The sequence below is a fragment of the Hoplias malabaricus genome, chromosome 3, assembly GCF_029633855.1.
Source record: "Hoplias malabaricus isolate fHopMal1 chromosome 3, fHopMal1.hap1, whole genome shotgun sequence".
Classification (NCBI taxonomy): Eukaryota; Metazoa; Chordata; class Actinopteri; order Characiformes; family Erythrinidae; genus Hoplias; species Hoplias malabaricus.
In genome coordinates this window covers 78,131,712-78,156,711 of record NC_089802.1, presented here as the reverse complement: position 1 = coordinate 78,156,711, position 25,000 = coordinate 78,131,712, and the positions used below count along the sequence as shown (strand labels likewise).

The following is a 25,000-nucleotide window of genomic DNA, read 5'->3' as shown; positions in this document are numbered from 1 at the left end:
ACAAACGTCCCCAACGCAAACACAGCTGAACAACGCACCTACACACACACACACACAACAACAACAACAACATGAAGAAATTACTTCCAACACATTAAGTCTAGATCTGAATTGAATTTACCTTTAAGTTACCTTTAAAATGTATATACACTTTTAAAAACCCTTGATCAAATGGTTTTTATTGTGGTTTTTGTTGACTTGGTGAAAACAGAGAGCGGTGTGTAAACAGAGAGCGGTGTGTAAACAGAGAGCGGTGCGTAAACAGAGAGCGGTGCGTAAACAGAGCAGTGTAGAAAAACACAGAGCGGTGTGTAAACAGAGAGCGGTGCGTAAACAGAGCAGTGTAGAAAAACACAGAGCGGTGTGTAAACAGAGAGCGGTGCGTAAACAGAGCAGTGTAGAAAAACACAGAGCGGTGTGTAAACAGAGAGCGGTGCGTAAACAGAGCAGTGTAGAAAAACACAGAGCGGTGTGTAAACAGAGAGCGGTGTAGAAAAACACAGCGGTGTGTAAACAGAGAGCGGTGTGTAAACACAGAGCGGTGTGTAAACAGAGAGCGGTGTGTAAACACAGAGCGGTGTGTAAACACAGAGCGGTGTGTAAACAGAGAGCGGTGAATGAAGAAGTATGGAGTACCTCAGGGATGGGGTCCGATAGCAGACTGTAGAGTTTCTCGTGAGCACTGTCCCGGACCCCACACCAGCGAGCAGAGTCAAAGTTCTGCCAGATCCGACCCAGACAGATCGCCACCCACTGGCGCAGGAGAGGGTGAGGGTCACTCAGCTGCTCCAGACAGATCGCTATCAGGTTCCCCTGTAAACACGCCTCCTGAGAGAGAGAGAGAGAGAGAGAGAGAGAAAAGAAATACACGTTCACAAAGGACTCTCTCCTTTCCATTTAAGCAACTCCCTTTTCTTTTCTTCCTCCTTTTTTTCCATATCTCTCCCTGTCTTCCCCTCTCTCTCCTTCTTTTCCCTAATCCTTCTGCATCTCTCCATCGTTCTCTCCATTGGCCTTTCCCCATCTCTCTCTTCTCCCCCACCACCTCAAACTTTCTCTATTTCACACACACACACACACACACACACACACACACACACACACACACACACACACACACACACACCTGTCCTGTGTTGTAGTTGTTGACAATGACGGCCAGAATGAACACGGCCATCGTCCGGTGCTCAGCCTGGAATAAAAGAAACAACAACAAAAAGAAGAAAGGACACAATGAATCACCAAAACAAAACAGATGAAAGGATGAATCACTTCGTTTCAGTAAAAGAAGAAGAAAACGAAAGAGCTGTAAGTGAACTCTGAAGCCCACTCTCCTACATCTCCTCTGAGTGAGGGTCCGGCGTGATCTCAGTCGACTGAACATACCCACGGACGGACAGATGCTATAAATAATAGAAAAACAAGAAAACAAACGAAAAAAAAATGTGGAAACACTCACCGGCATGTAGGGGTCCGCCAAGACAGAGAGGAAGTACTTGTGTCCGTTATCCTTCACCAGGTCGGCCTGACACGACTGAGGAGACAAGAAAGAAACAAACTCACACCTACGGACACTTGGGAGTCTCCAATCCACCTACCAAGTGTTTTTGGAGCATGAGGGGAAACCCACACAGACACAGGGAGAACACACCACACTCCTCACAGACAGTCACCCGGAGGAAACCCACGCAGACACAGAGAGAACACACCACACTCCTCACAGACAGTCACCCGGAGGAAACCCACGCAGACACAGGGAGAACACACCACACTCCTCACAGACAGTCACCCGGAGGAAACCCACGCAGACACAGAGAGAACACACCACACTCCTCACAGACAATCAACCGGAGGAAACCCACGCAGAAACAGAGAGAACACACCACACTCCTCACAGACAGTCACCCAGAGGAAACCCATGCAGACACAGGGAGAACACACCACACTCCTCACAGACAGTCACCCGGAGGAAACCCACGCAGACACAGGGAGAACACACCACACTCCTCACAGACAGTCACCCGGAGGAAACCCATGCAGACACAGAGAGAACACACCACACTCCTCACAGACAATCAACCGGAGGAAACCCACACAGACACAGAGAGAACACACCACACTCCTCACAGACAGTCACCCGGAGGAAACCCACGCAGACACAGGGAGAACACACCACACTCCTCACAGACAGTCACCCGGAGGAAACCCACGCAGACACAGGGAGAACACACCACACTCCTCACAGACAGTCACCCGGAGGAAACCCACACAGACACAGAGAGAACACACCACACTCCTCACAGACAGTCACCCGGAGGAAACACACGCAGACACAGAGAGAACACACCACACTCCTCACAGACAGTCACCCGGAGGAAACCCACGCAGATACAGGGAGAACACACCACACTCCTCACAGACAGTCACCCGGAGGAAACCCACACAGACACAGAGAGAACACACCACACTCCTCACAGACAGTCACCCGGAGGAAACCCACGCAGACACAGAGAGAACACACCACACTCCTCACAGACAGTCACCCGGAGGAAACCCACGCAGATACAGGGAGAACACACCACACTCCTCACAGACAGTCACCCGGAGGAAACCCACGCAGACACAGGGAAAATACACCACACTCCTCACAGACAGTCACCCGGAGGAAACCCACGCAGACACAGAGAGAACACACCACACTCCTCACAGACAGTCACCCGGAGGAAACCCATGCAGACACAGAGAGAACACACCACACTCCTCACAGACAGTCACCCGGAGGAACCCACGCAGACACAGGGAGAACACACCACACTCCTCACAGACAGTCACCCGGAGGAAACCCACGCAGACACAGAGAGAACACACCACACTCCTCACAGGCAGCCACCCGGAGGAAACCCACGCAGACACAGAGAGAACACACCACACTCCTCACAGACAGTCACCCGGAGGAAACCCACGCAGACACAGAGAGAACACACCACACTCCTCACAGACAGTCACCCGGAGGAAACCCACGCAGACACAGAGAGAACACACCACACTCCTCACAGACAGTCACCCGGAGCGAGACTTGAACCCACAACCTCCAGGACCCTGGAGCTGTGACAGAGACACTACCTGCTGCTCCACCGTCTCGCCCCCACTACACAACAGTCGGAAATACATCACATAAATACCACTTTCTAACTTATTTCTGGACCTAATTCATGGTAATGATGGCACCGATGGTCAAACTCTCACTGGCGCAGTGTGCTGTTCTGCTGGGTGTGTGCTGTAGACACACAGACGCCTGGTTACATTCAAAACCACTGCAAAGAAATCAGAGTCCGCAAGTTTCTCCACAATCAATCCACCACCACTTCACACAGACACATCTCTCTCTGTCGCTTTCTGAAAGCGAGAAGGCTGTGGTTTACTGAAGAACGAGTGGAGCGAGGGATGTTGGTGCTTACACTGTCCACGGCCAGGATTTTGGCCCAGATGAAAACGAGGAGAGGACGCAGCTCCCTCGCTGAGCTCTGCAACAACTTCAGCACATACGGGAATATACCCACCGACAGAGCCTGAGACAGAGAGAGAGAGAGAGATACAGTGTCATAACATTAAAATATTAAAATGACCTCCTCATTTCTACACCCAACTCCACTGACCACACAGGAGCACTTTATATTCCTACGATGTAGACTGTACTCCATCTGTTGCTCTGCATACTTTACTTTGTTACCCCACTTCCCCCCTGTTCCTCAGCGCTCAGGACCCCCACAGAGCAGGTGTGATGTGGTGGTGGATCATTCTCAGCGCTGCAGTGACACTGACGTGGTGGTGGTGTGTTAGTGTGTGTTGTGCTGGTGTAGAGTGGATCAGACACAGCAGTGCTGCTGGAGTTTTTAAACCCCTCAGTGTCTGGACCGAGAACAGTCCACCGACCAAAAACATCCAGCCGACAGCGTCCTGTGTCACTGATGAAGGACTAGAGGACGAGCGACACACACTGTGCAGCGACAGATGAGCTACTGTCTCTGACTCTACATCTACAAGGTGGACCAACGAGGGAGGAGTGTCTCACAGAGTGGACAGAGAGTGGACACAGGGTTTAAAAACTCCAGCAGCACTGCTGTGTCTGATCCACTCTACACCAGCACAACACACACTAACACACCACCACCACGTCAGTGTCACTGCAGCGCTGAGAATGATCCACCACCACATGCTCTGAGCACGATGTGTATCCGTCTTTGGAGTGTGGAGTGTGTGTGTGTCCTTTTCTCTGAGACAAAAGACAAAGTAGAGGAATCCAGCGTCAGGCGTCAGGACACTTGTTGTGGACGGATTAATGTCCCCATGTCTCCGCTGTTGATGAAGTGGAGAAGTAAAAGGTCTCACAGTCAGAACGCAGCTCTGAAGAAAAGGACAAACTCCGAAATCCAATTTCACAGACTGCTGATCACATTACGACTTTAAATATTGATTAATTGATTAAGGAGTGTGTGTGTGTGTGTGTGTGTGTGTGCCTCAGCTCGTCACTGCCTGGCTCATACACACACTGCTTCCACAGAGATTTTCACTAGTTCACCAACCATCCACATGTGTGTTGTGTGTGTAATTCTAGGTGAAATGATCGAAGCGATGTGATTGGCTACACACGGACCGAGAGCCAATCAGATCATTGATATAGCTGTGAGCAGATGATGAGCTGCTTTTATCACGTGCACAAATATGTTTTAAAGGGTTTTTGTGTAATGTCTAACTGTAATTCAATATTGAAACGCTCATTTGTCACGTGACGGTGACTGTGTGTCGTATTAAAATCACAATTCTCTCTTTATTTAAATCTAAAAATGACGCAGCGAGTAAACGGAGAGTGAAGAGTTTATTGGATTTGTTCTGAGCTCCATCAGGAAAAAGCTGCAGAAGACTGTGATGGGGTCAGTGTTAGAGTCGGGAACACATTAATGCTGCATTTTTAGGTCCTTTTCTGTTGAATAAAATCAGAATTGTGATTTTTAATAAAACACAGTTACTGTAAAATGAGGGTGTTTGAATTTACATTTATACGTTACACAAAAATGATTTGAAACTTATTTTTAACCTAATACTTTATACTGTAGCCAGTTAATAACAGTGTCCTGTGTAAAACTGATCATTTGATATGTTTTTATTGATTTAATACTGACTGCCTTTTCCCACAGAGGGCATTGGTGGTCTCCTCTGCTCTAGAGGAACTTATTTCCAGGTAAAACTAAGTTATTTTGCCCTAGGAGGAGGTAACCGTGCAGATCCGATCTCTGCCTTTTCCCAAAGAGGGCTCAGGCTCAGTGTCCGATCTCCCTGTCCGATCACGTCTCAGCCTTTTCCCACAGAGGGCTCAGGCTCAATGTCCGATCTCCCTGTCCGATCGCGTCTCAGCCTTTCCCCACAGAGGGCTCAGGCTCAATGTCCGATCTCCCTGTCTGATCACGTCTCAGCCTTTTTCCACAGAGGGCTCAGGCTCAATCTCCGATCTCCCTGTCCGATCGCGACTCAGCCTTTTCCCACAGAGGGCTCACGCTCAGTGTCCGATCGCGTCTCAGTCTTTTCCCACAGAGGGCTCAGGCTCAGTGTCCGATCGCCCTGTCCGATCACGTCTCAGCCTTTTCCCACAGAGGGCTCACGCTCAGTGTCCGATCACATCTCAGCCTTTTCCCACAGAGGGCTCAGGCTCAGTGTCCGATCTCCCTGTCCGATCATGTCTCAGACTTTTCCCACAGAGGTCTCAGACACAGTGTCCGATCTTCCTGTCCGATCACGTCTCAGCCTTTTCCCCACAGAGGGCTCAGGCTCAGTGTCCGATCTCCCTGTCCGATCATGTCTCAGACTTTTCCCACAGAGGTCTCAGACACAGTGTCCGATCTTCCTGTCCGATCACGTCTCAGCCTTTTCCCACAGAGGGCTCATGCTCAGTGTCCGATCACATCTCAGCCTTTTCCCACAGAGGGCTCATGCTCAGTGTCCGATCACATCTCAGCCTTTTCCCACAGAGGGCTCATGCTCAGTGTCCGATCACATCTCAGCCTTTTCCCACAGAGGGCTCAGGCTCAATGTCCGATCTCCCTGTCCGATCACGTCTCAGCCTTTTTCCACGGAGGGCTCAGGCTCAATCTCCGATCTCCCTGTCCGATCGCGTCTCAGCCTTTTCCCACAGAGGGCTCACGCTCAGTGTTCGATCGCGTCTCAGTCTTTTCCCACAGAGGGCTCAGGCTCAGTGTCCGATCGCCCTGTCCGATCACATCTCAGCCTTTTCCCACAGAGGGCTCAGGCTCAGTGTCCGATCTCCCTGTCCGATCATGTCTCAGACTTTTCCCACAGAGGTCTCAGACACAGTGTCCGATCTTCCTGTCCGATCACGTCTCAGCCTTTTCCCACAGAGGGCTCAGGCTCAGTGTCCGATCTCCCTGTCCGATCATGTCTCAGACTTTTCCCACAGAGGTCTCAGACACAGTGTCCGATCTTCCTGTCCGATCACGTCTCAGCCTTTTCCCACAGAGGGCTCATGCTCAGTGTCCGATCACATCTCAGCCTTTTCCCACAGAGGGCTCATGCTCAGTGTCCGATCACATCTCAGCCTTTTCCCACAGAGGGCTCATGCTCAGTGTCCGATCACATCTCAGCCTTTTCCCACAGAGGGCTCAGGCTCAATGTCCGATCTCCCTGTCCGATCACGTCTCAGCCTTTTCCCACAGAGGACTCAGGCTCAGTGTCCGATCACGTCTCAGCCTTTTCCCACAGAGGGCTCAAGCTCAGTGTCCGATCTCCCTGTCCGATCACGTCTCAGCCTTTTCTCACCGATGGCTCAGGCTCAGTGTCTGATCTCGTCTCAGCCTGAACACTGGACTCAGTGAAAGTTGGGCTGAGCCTCCTGTGTCTGACACAGTGGGATATAAAAGCTGTGTGAGTTGGTGTGCTACTGTGTGCTCTGTGATTACAGGCTCGTGTTCGGCTGTTTGACTCGTTCTCGACGGGAGATTCTTCATCGTTAAATACGACCAGCGCCGCTATCTCGGATACTGTGGGCCATTATTCATCTCCGCTCTGACTGGTCACCAAAATTTTATCTGTGCTCTGCAGAACGGTACCCTTTTAACGCACCTCTGTCTCACGTTTGTCTTTAATGCCCCTCTGGGAGATCCTCACGCGTCCAGACGGCGAATTAGAGCCACACACTGAGAGTTTCACTAGATTTATCTCCATTTAATTCCACACTGGAGCTGCTTCGCTGGCACAAACCTGACATAAATAACAATTAACAAGCGCCACATCAGTTTGGGAGGAATTCTGCGCTAAAGCCACTCTGATTACCTTCAACAAAACACACTTCAGCAAAAAAGTAACACACAGGAAACCCCCCCTTCCTCTGAGCAGTGGACACACAGCTGGGCTCTGAGCAGCACAGTAACGTTAAGCGGTGTTTACTCATGGTGTATCGGCGTGTTGTTGTTGTTTGGGACTGAACACAGCTCCGTCATCAGTTCAGACAGATCAGTAGAGTTTGTTCCTTCCTTGTTGCAGCGTCCAGCTCTCGCTGGATTCTTTCGTCGGCCACCGATCCAAGGAGCGTTTGAACCTCTTCAAAAGACCACGGCGTCATTTTACGAGCTGCCGTCGTGAGTCGGATAAAAACAAACGTGATCTCTGCTGCAGCTGGAGATTTTACAGATGGAGAGTTGGTGCTGGTCGTCTGCGTTGCGTGGCGTAGAGTGACGACTCTCTCTGGACGATCAGCGCTCTGCAAGGTTTACACGCCACGGTTTAGTCCCTACTCGACTCGCTCTGAACCACGAGAGAACAGCCACTCAACAAGAACCCGCTTCCAGAACCAGAACCAGGACTAGAACCAGACGTGAAAAATTTCTCGGTGTAACTAATGTCTTTGTTGTGTGTGTGATTGTGTGATTACCAGGCTCACTGCCCACGGGCCCAGGTCCAGGAAGCGTCCGAGCAGGTCCAAGGCCCTCAGTCTGTGCACCTGGCTGAGGAGGACCTGAAAGAGACCAGCAGGGAGAGGTGAACAGGAAGCAGAGATGAGCTCATGTCTCAGTCTTGGCACTTTGACAAGGACAGGAGTTACAGGACACACCTACAGCTCTCTCTCTCTCTCACACACACACACACACCATGTGTAAAGTGTCTGAGCTTCTTAGTAACAGTAGGTATCCTCCTCTACATTAGAGTCACCTACAGTGACAGTGTGACCACAGTAACGTCCACTCCCTTTACCCTCTGCTTTTACAGAACATTCTGCAGATGTTAACTGGTGTATTCCTCTATAAACATATCACTGTATCTCCGTGTGTGTGGATGTTGAACACAGCAGCTGTCCTTCACACTGTGTGATAATCTCTTTAAGAACGAACCAATAGAAACGCTCCAAAATTACATCTTTTTACTTCCACTGAAAGTTTAGAAGATCTTTTCCCTTCTGCTGTAAAGTTAATGCTTTGGAGTTTTTCTTTGGACAGCGACAAAACGTATTATATTCATCTGTAATAACAACTAACAAACAAACACACACACACACACAGTCAGGCAGGAAACCTCCTCCCACACACACACACACACACACACACACACACACACACACACACACACACACACACACACACACACACAATCGAGGAGCAGGTAAAACACGAACAGGTGCAGTGGCTCTCACACTCCCCAGGATCTGGCTCTGTAACTGTTCTGCTGTGTGTGTATATATTTAGATCAAAGGTATTTTTGCATCTGTGCGAGTGTGTGTGTGTGTGGGTGTGTGTTGTGTAGGATACTGTTCAGGTGTGTGTCAGTTGGAGGTAATGTTTATTATTTTGAATCTCTGCTTCTCTCAGTTGCTGACTTTATAGAACACAAAGTTGTATTTTTAAACACACTGTGTGTGTGTGTGTGTGTTTGAAGCGTCGTGAGTGTTTGCCCACACACTCTGTGAGGGGGACAGCTTGGCGGTGGTGAGGGGTCTGGACTGTCTCTTGCTCCAGAGAGAGAGACACACAGGGAGAGAGACAGGACCACAGCAGGACTGCCCACGGTACTGCCCGCGCAAATGTACACAAAACCCCTGCTCTCACACACACACACACACACACACACACAAACAATGTGTGTAAAAATACAACTTTACATAAAGTTAGCAACTGAGAGAAGCAGAGCTTCAAAATAATAAACATTACCTCCAACTTACACACACACACACACACACACACACACTCGCGCACACACACACACACACACACGGTCTTTTCACCAGAGCTACACACAAATTTACACTGTGTTCTCCTCCAAGTGTGCTGAGCCCCACTGTTGTTGCCTCGGCGATGTCTAACCTCAGAAATGAATAGATCATAATAATCTTTTCATACACAAAACATGTCAACAATAAATACCCTGCACTGCCCTCTTTCCTGCACCGATGGGGTCACAGTACACGTAAAAGCCCCCCGTCTCCGGCCACCTGTAACAGCTCTGTGAAAGTGTTTATAGCCCCCCACCAACAGGGGGCTCCACTTGCTACCAGGGTTATTCAAATAAATCAGTGACAGTGAGACATCTCAGGACCTGCCGGGACTGCCCTTAATGACCAGAGAGAGAGAGAGAGAGGGGGAGAGAGAGAGAGAGAGAGAGAGAGAGAGAGAGAGAGAGAGAGAGAGAGAGAGAGAGAGAGAGAGAGAGAGAGAGAGAGAGAGAGAGAGAGAGAGAAGGATAGGAGGAAGGGAGAGACAGATGGAGAGAGACAGAGAGAGAAAACGTGTGTGGGTGGAATGAGAGGGAGGATCCTTTTGAATCTGACTGAGGCCAAATGGTGGGATTACTCAGTGTTTCTGTGTGTGTGTGTGTGTGTGTGTAGGAGAAGTGAAAAGGCAGCTGAGTTTAAAGCGAGTGTTGAAATAAAGCCTTTCGTCCATCTGCGACAAACACACACCTAAACTCACTCTCGCCACACAACAAAAACGAGCTGAAACTTAAAGCGACCGACACACGGAGTGTGGCCATTTTATCAGAAACGTCATGGACACAGAAGAAAAACACAGACGTGGTGGATCAGGACGGATATAAAATCACAGAGGAACTCCTGTAGAAGGAGGAAATCTCCCAGGAGCCGACGTAGACTTATAACTCACATTTCACACAGCGACATTAAAATACATGTTCATTAATTCTACACTGCAGTGTTTGCACAGATGCATAATGCATTAAAAACAGCCTGAAAAAGAGTCGTACGTAAATGTGTGTGTTATATAAGTGTGTGTTTTAGTGTCTGAAAGCTTTCTCATGTAGTGCCTGCATCCTATTACTGTATGTTTTTCAATCTGTATGAATGGAATATTACCCAGAGGCAGTCGTGTGTGTGTGTGTGTGTGTGTGTGTGTGTGTGTATTCTGTACTCTATTAGAAGCTCCTAAACGATCCAAAAAGCTTCCTGTCGGTCTGTTTACGTTTGAAAAGTCTCTGTTGAAGCTCCAAACGGCTGAAAGTGAGAGCGGATGTGCAGTGAATGCGGAATAAACACACTCCGCATGACCCCCTCACAGCAGGCAACAATACACTTTTATTACGGGGACGGCTTTCTGGACGAAGGGGACAGGGATATTTCCTCCTAATAAAGCCCTGGACGATGCGAATGGGCTGTGGAGGCCTATAGATCATAAACACGAATATATTCTCCACATATTGGTGGCGTTTTAAAAGCTTTTCCTGCAGTTAGTTAAAGGGTCATGAAGTAAAACACATTCCCGGGTGGTCTTCCTTTATAACACAGCGCACTTGAGTGCGGTCAGACCCTGCTTTTGTGCACCGTGTGGTTAAGATTATAAAATATTAACTAATGCTTTACAGCTGTAGTTGCCTTTAAAATCACCCCAATAAAGCGAGACACACTGCAGGGTCTCTAGAGTGATGCTACGGGAAATAAACCCAGTGATCCAATGCGCAGTCCTCCCAATCCCTCACTAAACCCACTGTCTCCACCCAATCCTCCAACTCACAGTGGAACTAAACTCTAGGGGGCGCTGCTGGTTCCTGCTGCTGCATGCGCTCTGTACTTCATCAACACAGAAGGATTTGTGTGGATCAATCTGTATGGGTTATAGAGTACAAACTGCTGGACATCATTAAGAGCTGTTGCCTGATTGGCTCGGCTGGACGTTATGGGAGAGGTGTCATCAGCAGGTGGTTCCTACATTGGGAGCTTGTGTCTGATTGGCTCTGCTGGACATTGTGGGAGGAGTTAGTGGGCGGTTCCTTAATCTGAAGCTTGTGTCTGAATGGCTGTAATGATGATGAGAAGCAGTGAGTGTATCCGGACTGGACTGAAATCACCAGAGCAGCACCAGAAATGAAGGTCGTCCAACCTGTACACACTGTCAACTCAGTTCTGATTTTTACATCCAGAGATGTTTATTTTTAAGACAAGGGATGTTAAAATGATTACAGCAGACTGTACAGTTCCCAAAATGCCTCACCTGCAGGACGATGGGAAGTTGCTCCGGTGGGTTCCTGTTCTCCACCCCCATCGTCAGCCACACCTGGAACGCTGTGAGCTGCTCGGCAAAGAACGGACTGTGCTGTGGACACACACACACACACATCAGCCACAAGATTAAAAACACTGCCTGGCTCCAAGGAAGGAAGCTGGTGACCAGAGGCAGGGTCATGGACTCCCAAGTCTCACTGAGGCGAAGGCGAGGACAGAGCGAAGACGAGCCCTTAAACTAAACATTTAAACACAACAGCGTCTACAGTGACACGTCCCACATGTGATTTACACGAGACTTCCCCACATCCCCAACATCTGGCTTTAAATATTTCACTTTGAAAAGAAAGGAACTGGAGCATTTCTATTGGTCTACGTCCCGCATGCGTTACAGACATTCATGTGTCTATACGTCATAATAATAATAATAATAAGGTCCTTATTGATTTTCCATCACAAACATAAATAAAACAGTAAAGATCTCTCTCTCTCTGCTTTTTACACACACACACACACACACACACACACACACACACACACACACACACACTCCCCTGGAGGTAGTAATTAAAGATAAAGCAGGTTCAGATGTGATTCAAATGATCGGGAGAATGTTAGCAGTTAATATTGATCCAATCTCAGTTACATAAAGCCTTATATAACACACCTCACTGCTTCAGCCCCACCTCTCTCTCTCTCTCTCTCTCACACACACACACACACACCACTCTCCTCCACACCTCACTGTTTCAGCCCCACCTCTCTCTCTCACACACCACTCCCCCACACCTCACTATAACAGCCCTACCTCTCTCATGCCACACCTATCTTGTGGAGAAACACCTCTCCCGCTCTCTCTCTCTCTCTCTCTCTCTCTCTCTCTCTCTCTCGCTAAACTTAAAGTTCTATTGTTAATCATGGTGTTTCTCTTCTCCTCCCTCCATCACATGTTCTTTGTGCAAACCCCAACACATGCCATCAGTAAATTAATTAATTAACCAGGGCTCTCCAGAGAGAGAGAGGGGGAGAGAGAAAATAAAAGAGAGAGAGAGGGGGAGAGAGAGAGAGGGAGAGAAAAAAATAGAGTGAGAAAATAGAGAGGGCAAGAGAGAGAGAAAAGAGAGTGAGAGAAAAAAGTGAGAGCACGAGAGAGAGGGCGAGAGAAAATAGAGAAAGAGAGAGAGAATGTGGTGTGAATGAATGATGGTTTGATGATGATGAAAGCTGCATTATTAAGATGCTGTCTCACTGTCAAAAACTTGTAAAATGTGCTGCGTGTTAGACAGAAGGAGTGTGTGTGTGTGTGTGTGTGTGTGTGTGTGTGAGAAAGAGAAAAAGAACGAGAAAAACAAACCATGTGGTGTGTGTGTGTCAGAGTTTGTTAGAGTGTCTGACACTTTTGATCATCTATCCATCCATGATCTATCTGCCGATCTGATCTGTTTTTTGGGAGAGCAGTGAAGGGAAGACACTAGTGTAAAATGGTAGAAAAATGGGACTGTATGGTACCTAGTGGTACTGAGCAGTACTGAATAGTAATGAGCATTACTGAACGGTACCAAGTGGTACTGAACGGTAATGAGCGGTGCTGAATTGTACTGAGCGGTGCTGAATGGTACTGAGCGGTGCTGAATGGTACTGAGCAGTACTGAATGGTAATGAGTAGTACTGAATAGTAATGAGCAGTGCTGAATGGTAATGAGCAGCACTGAATGGTAATGAGTAGTAGTGAATAGTAATCAGCGTTAGTAATCAGCGGTGCTGAATGGTAATGAGCAGTACTGATTGGTAATGAGAGGTGCTGAATGGTACTGAGCGGTGCTGAATGGTACTGAGCGGTACAGAGTTGTACTGAATAGTATTGAGCGGTGATGAATGGTACTGAGCGGTACAGAGTAGTACTGAATAGTAATGAGCGGTGCTGAATGGTACTGAGCGGTGCTGAATGGTAATGAGCAGCGCTGAATGGTAATGAGTAGTACTGAATAGTAATGAGCGGTGCTGAATGGTACTGAGCGGTGCTGAATGGTAATGAGCAGCGCTGAATGGTAATGAGTAGTGCTGAATGGTACTGAGCAGTACTGAATGGTACTGAGTAGTACTGAATAGTAATGAGCGGTGCTGAATGGTACTGAGCGGTGCTGAATGGTAATGAGCAGTACTGAATAGTAATGAGCGGTGCTGAATGGTACTGAGCGGTACTGAATGGTAATGAGCAGTACTGAATGGTAATGAGCGGTGCTGAATGGTAATGAGTAGTACTGAATAGTAATGAGCGGTGCTGAATGGTAATGAGCAGTACTGAATGGTAATGAGCAGTACTGAATAGTAATGAGCAGTACTGAATGGTAATGAGCAGTACTGAATAGTAATGAGCGGTGCTGAATGGTACTGAGCGGTACAGAGTAGTACTGAATAGTAATGAGCGGTGCTGAATGGTACTGAGCGGTACTGAATGGTAATGAAAATAAAAGTAATAAATACTGATACTGAATGGTAGATTATGATATTAAATATGAAGAGGACATTAAATGGTAGAGAATAGTGGTCAATAGATCAGTTGAAGTTATGAATGGTAAATGAATGATAAATGAAGGGTAAATAATAGTCAATGGTAGTCTGCTCTGCTCACCCGGAACGCTGTCCCTTCTTCAATGATGGTGGGAAGTTGAGACAGACAAATGTCCACAGCAAGGTCCCACGCCTGCCTGCAGCCAGCAAAACACACACACACACTTTTAATATTACACACATTTAACACATAGACTGCCATTACACAGCATCAGGAACCAGGTGAATAATTGTATGAGAGATTAATAAGCGACAGCTCCACAGAACCGATGTCTAACTCTTCGGCTCCAGAAATAGAGGCAGAGAGTTTGGCAGCTCAGGCCCAGCTCGGAGGAAACGCACAATGGCTGCCGTTTCTGCCTCAGAGAGCAGTGTCTTTTTGATCATCGCCTCGCCTCGACTCCGCTCCCGAGGCCATATTTAATTCATAGCATTATGTAACACCCCGCACTTCCTGCTCTGGGCCTGTGGACGCTAAAGGCTAAATGGTCAGCATGTTCTCCCAGGTGGACGTTATGATCTGCTCAACACAGGGGCTGAACAAATGGTGGTCAAGGTCAGAATAAATGAAAAATAAACATAGTTTTAATGGTGTAACATCTTTCACAGTTCACTTTGGACAGTGATCAACTGAGAGACCCTACTGTGTGCAGCTTCCAGTTTGTGGTGGGTGTATTTTTGTTGTAGCACTCTTTTGAAACCTGCTTGGTCGTTTATGTCACAGTCATTTCGAATTGTTTGAAAGCCAACATGTTAGCAATAATCATTTATTCAGTGTATGTGTGAATCCGGAGTCCACCCACCCACACACTGCGAAACACCCTCCCCCCCAGTGTGTTTACTGTGTGCTGCCAAAGTGAAAAAGCACAGGATAAAACGACTCGTTCTGATCCTGCTCCGCTTCTGACGTCAAGTGCAGAGACTTTAGAATAGCCCCGCCCCCTCGTCTGAGTCTGTCCAATCACAGCGCTGGACCCGTGTTTATGTGAGAGCGCAAAGACGAGGTTAAACTCAGCAAAACAGACACAACGAGCGCGGAGAAATAAGAGCACTGAGTAAAAACGGAGAAGAAAGAGAACAGAGTGAAAACGGCTAAAACCAGAGCTTCTGCTCCTCGCTACTCACTGCTGTGCGCTCGGGGTCGGGGTGAACAGCGAGCGGCTCATTATCATTTAAAGGAACAGGTGCGTTCTGAACAGGGCTGTTTACACAGGGGGAGAACACTGCTGTGGGGCTCGTGGGGTTTGGACTGAAGCGGGTCACAGACGGTTCATTAGAAACTGTGGAGACGAGGGAGAGTATGAAACATTTAAGTTTAGAAATGTACGGCTTTAAAAAGCAATGAATTGTGGGAGCCTGTTAATGTGCAGCAGGAGCGCTGAAACACTGCTACAGTAATTATATCATCGACTCTCACGATTCCTCGGGAGCCTCGGCTGATAAAGTCCAGACATGTGAACTTTACAGAGATGAGGGAGGAGATAAACAACACCACTCAGTAAACACAAGAATATGCAAATTCATGAATCAGAGCATGCATCATCATCATCTTCATCCTCATCATCCTCCAAACTACAAACAAAACAAACCGTGATGGAGCTGTTTACCGTCCTGGCTCCGCTCCACCCCTAAACCCCACCAAAACAAAAGCTGTGAGAAAGCAACACCTAGAGGATGATTCGCTGCAGCTGCCCGTCTCAGGACACTCTCCACGTTTCAGAAAAACTTCATATTTCAGAGCATTTAGAGCTGGAGCTTCCCTTTAAACCTGTTCGGTTACATTGACGCTCTATGAGAGGTGCTGGTGCACAGGTGTGTGTGAGTGGACTCATGCATTCGGACCGATTTAGTTGTGAATATCTTTGTGAAAACACGGCATTCTGAATCTGTAGAGTCTGTCCTGTCCACTCCACCTCATCTCCGGACCCTACGCCCCTCACATCCGGAGCTGCAGGGCTGCGAAGAGGGGCTGTGAGACACGTCTGAGACCTGCCTCTCGACGTACGTGACCAGGGAGTCGTTACAGCACTGAGGTCAGCATAAAAAACAGAACTGCAGCAGACCATCAACACCAAAACTGCTGTGTTAGAGTGAGTGTGTGTGTGACAGAGAGAGAGAGAGAGAGAGAGAGAGAGGAGAGAGTTAATATAGCGAGTTGCTGAGTAGAGATGGATGTGTTTGATAGGGACTGTTTATTACTTACCAGCTCATTTACCTCCCTACAGAGCTCTCCCTCTCTCTCATTTCTCTCATTTTCCCTCTCTCTCTCATTTCTCTCTTTCTTTTCCCCTCTATCTCTCTCATTTCTCTCGTTTCCCCTCTCTCTCTATCTCTTTCTTTTTCCCCTCTCTCTCTCATTTCTCCTCTCTTTTCCCCTCTTTCTCTCGTTTCCCCTCTCTCTCATTTCTCTCTATCTTTTCTCTCGTTTCCCCTCTCTCTATCTCTCTCTTTTTCCCCTCTCTCTCTCTCTCTCTCTCTCATTTCTCTCTCGTTTCTCCTCTCTCTGTCTCTTTCTTTTTCCCCTCTCTCTCTCTCTCTCTCTCTCTCTCTCTCTCTCTCATTTCTCTCTCGTTTCCCCTCTCTCTCTATGTCTCTCTCTTTTTCCCCTCTCTCTCTCTCTCTTTTTCCTCTCTCTCTCTCTCTCATCTCTCTCTTTTCCCCTCTCTCTCTCTCTCTCTCATTTCTCTCTCTCTCTCGTTTTCCCTCTCTCTCATATACAGTCTCTGTGTAGGTCCTGTCACTCCCTCCTCCCGATTCTTTCATTCTGCCTCTCTCCTCTTCTTTCTTTTTCTCTCTCTCTCATTCTACACCACTTTCCCCTGTTTTTTTCTTCCTCCCTCGATCTCTCTCTCCCCCCTCTCTCACCCGAGCGTTCATTAATGATGGTGTATAAATATTAAACACACAGTGGAACCATTAAAATAACAAATCCCCGCTCAAATTAGCGTGCCATCGTCTGTCCACGTCTCTCTCTCTCTCTCTCTCTCTCTCTCTCTCTCTCTCGTTTCATTCTGTGTCCAATCTCTCTCCTTTATCTCTCTCTGAGGTCTTAAAGCAGTAATTTGGCCACAGATTAAACCTCATGCAAACGAACGCAATGCCCATATTGTGTTTAGCCAATCAGATTGGAGCTTTGCTTGTCTTCCACAGCTCCAGAGAAACAGCAGCAGAGTGGACGTCTACGGTAACTAAGAGACGTCCGGATTGGCTCTGACTGTGTTGACTGATGGCGGAGTGGTTGGTTCAAGTAGAGTCCCACTTACAGAGGGCTGGGGCATCACTGGGATTCAAACTCACCATCTACTGAAGATGGAGCACACATTTAGACACATTACTGTTCTTATATACGTTTACGTACTGTATATAATTACAATAACACACAAAGACATTAACTGTAAGTGCAGGGTTCCTTTGTTTGTGTTAGTTTTCGAGTAAATGAACTTTTACTACTCATTAAAACAGCTTTAGAAATCTCCTATTCTCAGGTGCATGAAATTTGAATATTATATACATCCCTTTGGTAGGTACTTACAGAAAATCCTTACACACACACACACACACACACACACACACACACATATATATATGCCTCTGCAGCACTGCCAACCTTTCCCAATCTGCCAGTGTATATCTCTTTCTTTCCTGAACTGCATTTCTGTCTCTCTCTCCTTTCACTGAAGCTAACTCTCTTGCCTCATAATGCTGCACCCACTCCGGCTCCGTCTCCATTTCATTAAACATGGGGGAGAGAGAGAGAGAGAGAGAGAGAGGGAGAGAATAAAGGAGATAACGATGGGAGGGAGAGCTTGGAGGTGGGAGTTTAAATAAATAAGTAGAAGCTGTTTTCAGAAAGTGGAGAGCTCAGTTCTCCTACGTCACGTGACGAACGATGGGAGAGGCTTTCTACTGTTTCTCTGAATCTCAAAGACGACCACTGAACTGTCCAGATCAGCTCCAGAGAGTTTAGTAAAGAAACCACCGCCTGAAGAAATCAATGTGTACGTCTGGACGAGTCTAACGTCTCAGGATCCACTGTCTTTAAACTCCAGACTTTCTCCAACCAGCAGTGAACACAGCTCCCAGAAGAGTACAGGCTCCTACTGAAGGGCGAACGTGTGTGTGTGTGTGTGTGTGTGTGTGCGTGTGTGTACTCACCACATTGCATGCATGTAAGTGGGTGGTAATCGGGGGCTGCTGACCGGAGTACAGTTGTATGACCTCATTATTCTCTCGGCCAATAGAAAGTTCCGAAACAAACTGGCCACCAACAGGTCCTGACGAAAGAGCTTCTGAAACAGGTCTGAGAGAGAGAGAGAGAGAGAGAAAGGGGGGAGAGAGAGAGAGACAGACAGAGAGACAGAGAGAGAGAAAAAGGGGGAGAGAGAGAGAGAGAGAGAGAGAGAGAGAGGAGAGTGAGAGAAAGAGGGGGGAGTGAGGGAGAGGAGAGAGAGAGGGGAGTGAGAGAAAGAGGGGAAGAAAGAGAGAAAGGGGGAGAAAGAGAAAGAGGGGAGAAAGAGGAGAGAGAGAAAGACAAGGGGAGGGGGGAGATAGAGAGAGTGTGTGACAGAGAGTGATGTTAGGATTCATTAAAAGAAATTCATTAACAGAAAAACACCTTAATAAAATGTTGCTGTGTGTGTGTGAGAGAGTGAGAGAGAGAGATTAAACCCATGTTGTATTACACAGATATCAGATCTCTCTCCCTTTCTCTTCCTTTTTATAACTTCTTTTTATTATAATTTTTAATTATTTTAAAGGTGTGATGAACAAACATAATTAGCTCTCAGTGCTGCCCCCTGTAGGCGTCAGTGTGAATGCTCAGTCTGCTCTGATAGCTTTAGCTTGTAACGATTCAGCTCAAACCCAAACGAGAAGAACACACCGTCCACTTTGACAGTGTGGAAAGTAATTATTGATCGTCTCAGACGACTGTGATTGGGTGATCGGCTGAGAACCGCGACGGACGCGAGACACAGGAGCCCAGCCATCGCTTCATCTTTCCAGCTCCTCCTGAATAATTACCTTAACTTTCATTAACAGTGGGAGTGTGGATCAGCGCCGCTTCAAAAACCGGGCAACTGTAACATGTGTGTGTGTGTGTGTGTGTGTGTGGATAAACCCAGAGTGTCTTTCATTATGACTATCTCTCTCTCTCTCTCTCTGAAGCTGATGTTTAATTAAAGGGAGGATCTCCCTCTCCTCGGGAGCGAGGGAAAACTTCAAAGCGAAGGGGATTCTGAGCTGATAATGTTCTCTAAGCTCGTAAAACTCAGACGGGCCTTCTCTGACTCTGGGTTATGAATAGTGTATGAAGCGTCGTAGTCAAAAGACTTCACACCATTTCTGCAAGCTCAGAACTCGCTGCACTTCGCCTCAATTACCTGCAAATACCATTTAAGCAGCTGCTCCCACCGCCTCGCCTCATTTCGCCGCTTCACTCCGAGCGCAGGCGAGGCTTATTAGCCACTGTGTTATTGGGAATATTCTCTTTAAAGGTGCAGTCGATTGTAACCAAAACACAGCAAACCAGAGAACGGACCAGTGTGTGCTCCACAGAGCGGGTCCGACACATGGGGCTAGAGTTGATTAAAATAGGTTTAGTACGGAGTCTCAGACACATCCAGGCCACCAGGTGTCAGTATTACAGCTGTTAAAGGAACAGTTCGGCAGAAAATCAAATGAGTGCGATCTTCCCCTGAACTCAGACACCGTCGATCGGCAGAAACGTATTTGAAGTCAGAATTGAGCTTCTAAGGTTCTGATCTACAGTGATGAGGCTAACGCTGCTAACAAACAGTGAAAGTCAATAGTCACCTAAATAGCATTTGTAGACACAGGCCAAAATGGTCACGTGGGTATGCTTCGTTTTAAAAATATGTTTTTAGTAAAACTTTGAGACCTGGGCGAGGACTGAGCAGGTTTAGAGAAGTGTGGGCATGTATTTATGAAGGCTATTTGGGTGACTATTGACTTCATGCGTTTGTTAGCAACGTTAGCATTGTAGATCGAGCTAAACCATCCCTTTAAAGTTCCAACTGGTTCCAACACAGAGCAAATACATAAGGGTTTTATTTAAACATTAAAGAGAATGATCCACCACTCAAAGCCCCCTCTCTGTGGGGTTCCTGACCATAAAGTATGCAGAGCAACAATATGTTCAGAGTACTGGAACAAGAAGGTGGCTTTAATCGGAAACGGCAGAGGAGGACGACGTCCGGTTCTATTCACCACCACTGTAAACTATTCAGACTCTGTAGAACCGGACCGAACCGAACCCTACTCTCCGTGACCCACCTAAAACACACTGACTGAGACTTTAACTGTACTAGTGTTTACCTCTGGGCAGAACGTTCCAGGCGATGGTGTCGGTGATGGCCGTGAAGATCCAGTTCAGCTCTCCCAACGGAGTCCTGCGGTCATTCAGCCGCCCGGGGATCCTGAACACACACACACACACACACAAACACACAATCAGGAGTGTATTCCAATCTTTATTGCCTCTAAGGCTTTACACCAGTGTTAATTTCATTAAATAAAACATGAAAAATACTCGTTGACGCCCTGTTTTTCACACGAATATTTACAATTTAATTAAAAGACTATGACCAAGTATTTTGTCGTTTTTAATCAATGAATAAATACGACAGAAAATAAAAACAGGAAAATGCTCCTTCTGTTTACTGCGGTCAGGTCAGCGCTCAAAGAATCGATTCTTCTTGATTCTTCGTGATTCACAGAGTCGACTCAGTCTCAGTTTGTGACTAAACCCAGACTAAAACAAACAATAACTAAATGACAAATGAAACTACAACAAAATCTAAATCAGCTGCCAATATTAACCCTGTTATACACCAGAAGCTGGAACACTGCTGTGAGGATTTGATGGCAGACACTGAAAAATGAGTGAGGTCAGTTTCTGATGTTTCTGAGGATTACGCAGGAGTCGAATCGATCCAGAAAACACAGTTCTGCTGCTCAACAGTGGTTTACACCTCTCGGGCCAACACATGGCATTGAGCAGCCTGAGGCGGACAGAGCGCCCTGTTTGCTGGAACATTGTTGTGAGGACTTGATGGCTTTCAGCCACATAAGGGCTACTATTGTCAGATGGTTAGATAAATCACAAAACCACTCAGAACATTGTAGATCCACTGCTCCACAGCCCAGCGCAGGGGGACTGACACCTCTCCAGTCCACTGTTGGCTTTGAGCGTGATGTGGGTCCGACCTGAAGTCTCTCTGAGGACTCTGCACATGTTGAGTATGTTAAAATATGAGAGCTTTATTCCCGACTACAGAGAGCAGAGGATCTGAGCAGGAGAAGCAGAGCAAACTCAATTATCCTCTCTTCATCATTTCCATATTTACCCTCATCTTTCTGCTTCTCCTCCACTTTCTGTTTGAGTCAGCAGCTCGCTCGCTGAGCTTCGGAAAGGAGGGGAACCGTCTCACGCTCGCTGCGTGCGTCCTCACTTCCAGCACACGCCATCGGCACACGGAGAATCTGACTGAGATTAGCATTAAAACTCAACCCCAGGAAATCAGGAGCCTGAGACCCCCCCCCCCCACGTAACTCACTTCAACAGAGTCGCAACTTAATTATAAAATATTAGAATTCAACAGGATTAGGATGCGCTCCAGGTCGGAGGATATTAAACGTTTAACCAAGGAGGGATTTAATTAAAGTTATGAGATGGAGGCGAGACAAAAAGGGAACGATCAGTGGGAACCGAACTGTGGACCGTCAGAATGTGTAAATGACTGAGAAGTCAAGGTGTTGTTTCTAACACTGGGTACCGCAGAGATCACAGGCTGGATATAAGGTCTGGCCCAAAACCTACAGCCTAAGTTGGCACTGACTCCGTAGGCAGTGGTTTAAGTCGACAGCGCTCTAACGGACGTCTGTCCTCCTGAGGTAGATTACTGGGACGCTGTAGTTAGAGAGCGACTGCATCACGGCGTGTTCCCGCCCACAGCATGCACCTGGGATGTTTTCTTCCTTCAGTGGGATGGCCTTCGTGGTTGAGGAACGGTTCAGTGCCGCATTAAATTTCAGCCAGTTTAAGGTATCTCAATAGGCAGCGTATTTAAGGTGTCTAAGAATTGAGACAGCCTAGGTTTTAGGAGGCCCACTCTGGGTTTTGGGACAGACCCATTGAAAGCACAACTGGCCTTGCTCTCAGGGTGTGTAGGACGGCCTCCTCTGCACGGGCATCTGTCGGCTGATGTGACAGATCCGGAGAGTTTACATTCTCCTGCGACTCACTAAACTCTTCAGTGCGGTTGTGTTCAGATAAATACAATAAATTACTAATGGCCATTAAAGCTCTTGATTAGTTTGTAGAAGTGTGGCTTATACCCACAACACGAGCTCTTTCCTTCAGATACAGCCCTGAAAGCTGTGTATGAGGCCATGGGTAATTCAATGAGCAGCAAACTAACAAAAGCAAATCAGAGTGAAGCTCTGCAGACCCTCTCTAATAACAATCCACACACTGATGTGTGTTTAGCTGAGAGCAGCAGGCTGCGGTTTGGTACGGAGCCGAGAAGAGGAGGAGCTGCCGTAATGCTGTTGCTAAGCAACAGGGACATCCCAGAGAAGGCTGAAGAACTTAAAAGGGCATCCCTGCTGTCCCATCCGACACTGCGTGTGTGTGTGTGTGTGTGTGTGTGTGTGTGTGTGTGTGTGTGTGTGTGTGAGACAAAGAGAGAGATAAGAGAGAAAATCTATTACTGTCAGATCAGTAAATCTGATGACACTGTTACACCCTTTAAAAAGCGAGAGAGAGAGAGAAATAAGAGGAGGAAGAATACATCAGTGAAGAAAAAAGAGTGAGAAGATAGAAAGCTGTAGAGGAAAAAGTAGAGAAAGTGATGGTGGAAGCAATTCTACTGTGTAATGTTGAGAGAGAGCGACAGACAGAGATAGAGAGAGAGAGAGAGAGAGCGAGAGAGAGAGAGAGAGAGAGAGAGAGAGAGAGAAAGAGAGACAGAGACAGAGGGAGAGAGAGAGACAGAGAGAGAGAGAGAGAGACAGAGAGAAACAGAGACAGAGAGAGAGAGAGAGAGACAGAGAGAGAGAGAGGGAGAGAGAGCGAGAGACAGAGATAGAGAGAGAGAGAGAGAGAGAGCGAGAGACAGAGACAGAGAGAGAGACAGAGATAGAGAGAGAGAGAGAGAGAGACAGAGAGAAACAGAGACAGAGAGAGAGAGAGAGAGAGAGAGAGGGAGAGAGAGCGAGAGACAGAGAGAGAGAGAGAGAGAGAGAGAGAGAGGGAGAGAGAGCGAGAGACAGAGATAGAGAGAGAGAGAGAGACAGAGACAGAGAGAGACAGAGAGAGAGAGAGAGAGACAGAGACAGAGAGAGACAGAGAGAGAGAGAGAGAGACAGAGACAGAGAGAGACAGAGAGAGAGAGAAGGCAGAATAACTATAATTTCGTTGTTGTTTGTCGTCAGTTCCCTGTCGAGGCTCGTGCTGTAAACACACTCCAGTGTTAAAGGTGGGGTGTGTGTCTCTGATGCGGCTGGAGCTCCGTCTCTGCGTCTGAGCCGTGCTCTGTTCGTATTCGGTGTGTGATTGCGTTCAGTGTGAAACAGACGGGGGATTCACTTTGATCTGAAACTGGTTCCTCTCAGTGTTTACATTAGACTTATTTACATTCTGTTTCTCTTTGGTACGAGCCGCTCCAGTCACTCGGTCCGCCTCTGTGTTTAGTTTCTCCTCCGCGTCGTCTCCATGTAGTCACATGGTTTTAAAGGGACAGTACGTGAATCCAGCGTGGGGACATATTAATGATGAACAGAATTAAAAGATAAAATGAATTCATTGTTGTAGACAACATTACATCGATTAGAATTTCTGAAAGTCTTAATTCTCGATTAATCTCTCTCAGTACATTAACATTCAGTACAGTGGCACCTCTGTTAATGAGCAATACCTCACATACACTGATTACCATACTACTGAGTGTGTGTGTGAGTGTGTGTGTGTGAGAACAAATGATGACAGCTCTGTCAGTGTTTTAAATCACATTATCCTCATTGTAACACTGTCACGCACTCAGCTCAGCCTAGGGCTCAATTTACGTCTGTGTGTGTGTGTGTGTGTGTGTGTAACAGGTGTAAGAGCTGGTCACGTGACATTGAGAGGGTGACTCACAGCTCACAAAGCCAAAGGCAAAATGTCACACACACACACGCGCGCACACGTGTGCCATACTGTCTCACAGACTAGTCACACACTACAACTGTCACGACGCACAGTTGACACAAAGTTGGACGCCTCGGATCCAAGGTTCTCATTTGTTAGTCATTGTTTGTAGAAGCTCTTTCACCACCCCCCGGGACCCCCACCAGACCCAGACCCTGAAGGAGGTCATGACCCCCAGGTTCAGAACCCCAGCCCTAGTTTAAGACGTGATAATGTACTAAACTGACACTAGTTCATTAATTTTTTATTATAGGGCGGCACAGTGGTGCAGCAGGTAGTGTTGCACACAGGGACCTGGAGGTTGTGGGTTCGATTCCTGTGAGTGACTGTCTGTGAGGAGTGTGGTGTGTTCTCCCGGTGTCTGCGTGGGTTTCCTCCGGGTGACTGTCTGTGAGGAGTGTGGTGTGTTCTCACTGTGTCTGCGTGGGTTTCCTCCGGGTGACTGTCTGTGAGGAGTGTGGTGTGTTCTCACTGTGTCTGCGTGGGTTTCCTCCGGGTGACTGTCTGTGAGGAGTGTGGTGTGTTCTCCCTGTGTCTGCGTGGGTTTCCTCCGGGTGACTGTCTGTGAGGAGTGTGGTGTGTTCTCCCTGTGTCTGCGTGGGTTTCCTCCGGGTGACTGTCTGTGAAGAGTGTGGTGTGTTCTCCCGGTGTCTGCGTGGGTTTCCTCCGGGTGACTGTCTGTGAGGAGTGTGGTGTGTTCTCTCTGTGTC

The 25,000-nt window shown here is 47.5% G+C and overlaps 1 protein-coding gene across 3 annotated transcripts in view; it reads right to left on the bottom strand.

Moving 5' to 3' along the window:
- The window catches only part of rptor (regulatory associated protein of MTOR, complex 1), a 119,479-nt gene that overhangs the window by 40,706 nt on the left and 53,773 nt on the right, over positions 1-25,000 (bottom strand). For all 3 annotated transcript variants that reach the window (XM_066665779.1, XM_066665780.1, XM_066665781.1), the window contains exons 9-18: positions 20,417-20,517; positions 18,236-18,380; positions 14,142-14,217; positions 11,499-11,600; positions 7,940-8,023; positions 3,459-3,569; positions 1,460-1,534; positions 1,127-1,192; positions 637-828; positions 1-38 (exon numbers count right to left, since the gene is read on the bottom strand). The exon at positions 1-38 is cut by the window's left edge and continues 103 nt beyond it. In XM_066665779.1, coding sequence (XP_066521876.1) covers positions 1-38; positions 637-828; positions 1,127-1,192; positions 1,460-1,534; positions 3,459-3,569; positions 7,940-8,023; positions 11,499-11,600; positions 14,142-14,217; positions 18,236-18,380; positions 20,417-20,517 — 990 coding nt within the window. The remainder of the gene's footprint in view (positions 39-636; positions 829-1,126; positions 1,193-1,459; positions 1,535-3,458; positions 3,570-7,939; positions 8,024-11,498; positions 11,601-14,141; positions 14,218-18,235; positions 18,381-20,416; positions 20,518-25,000) is intronic.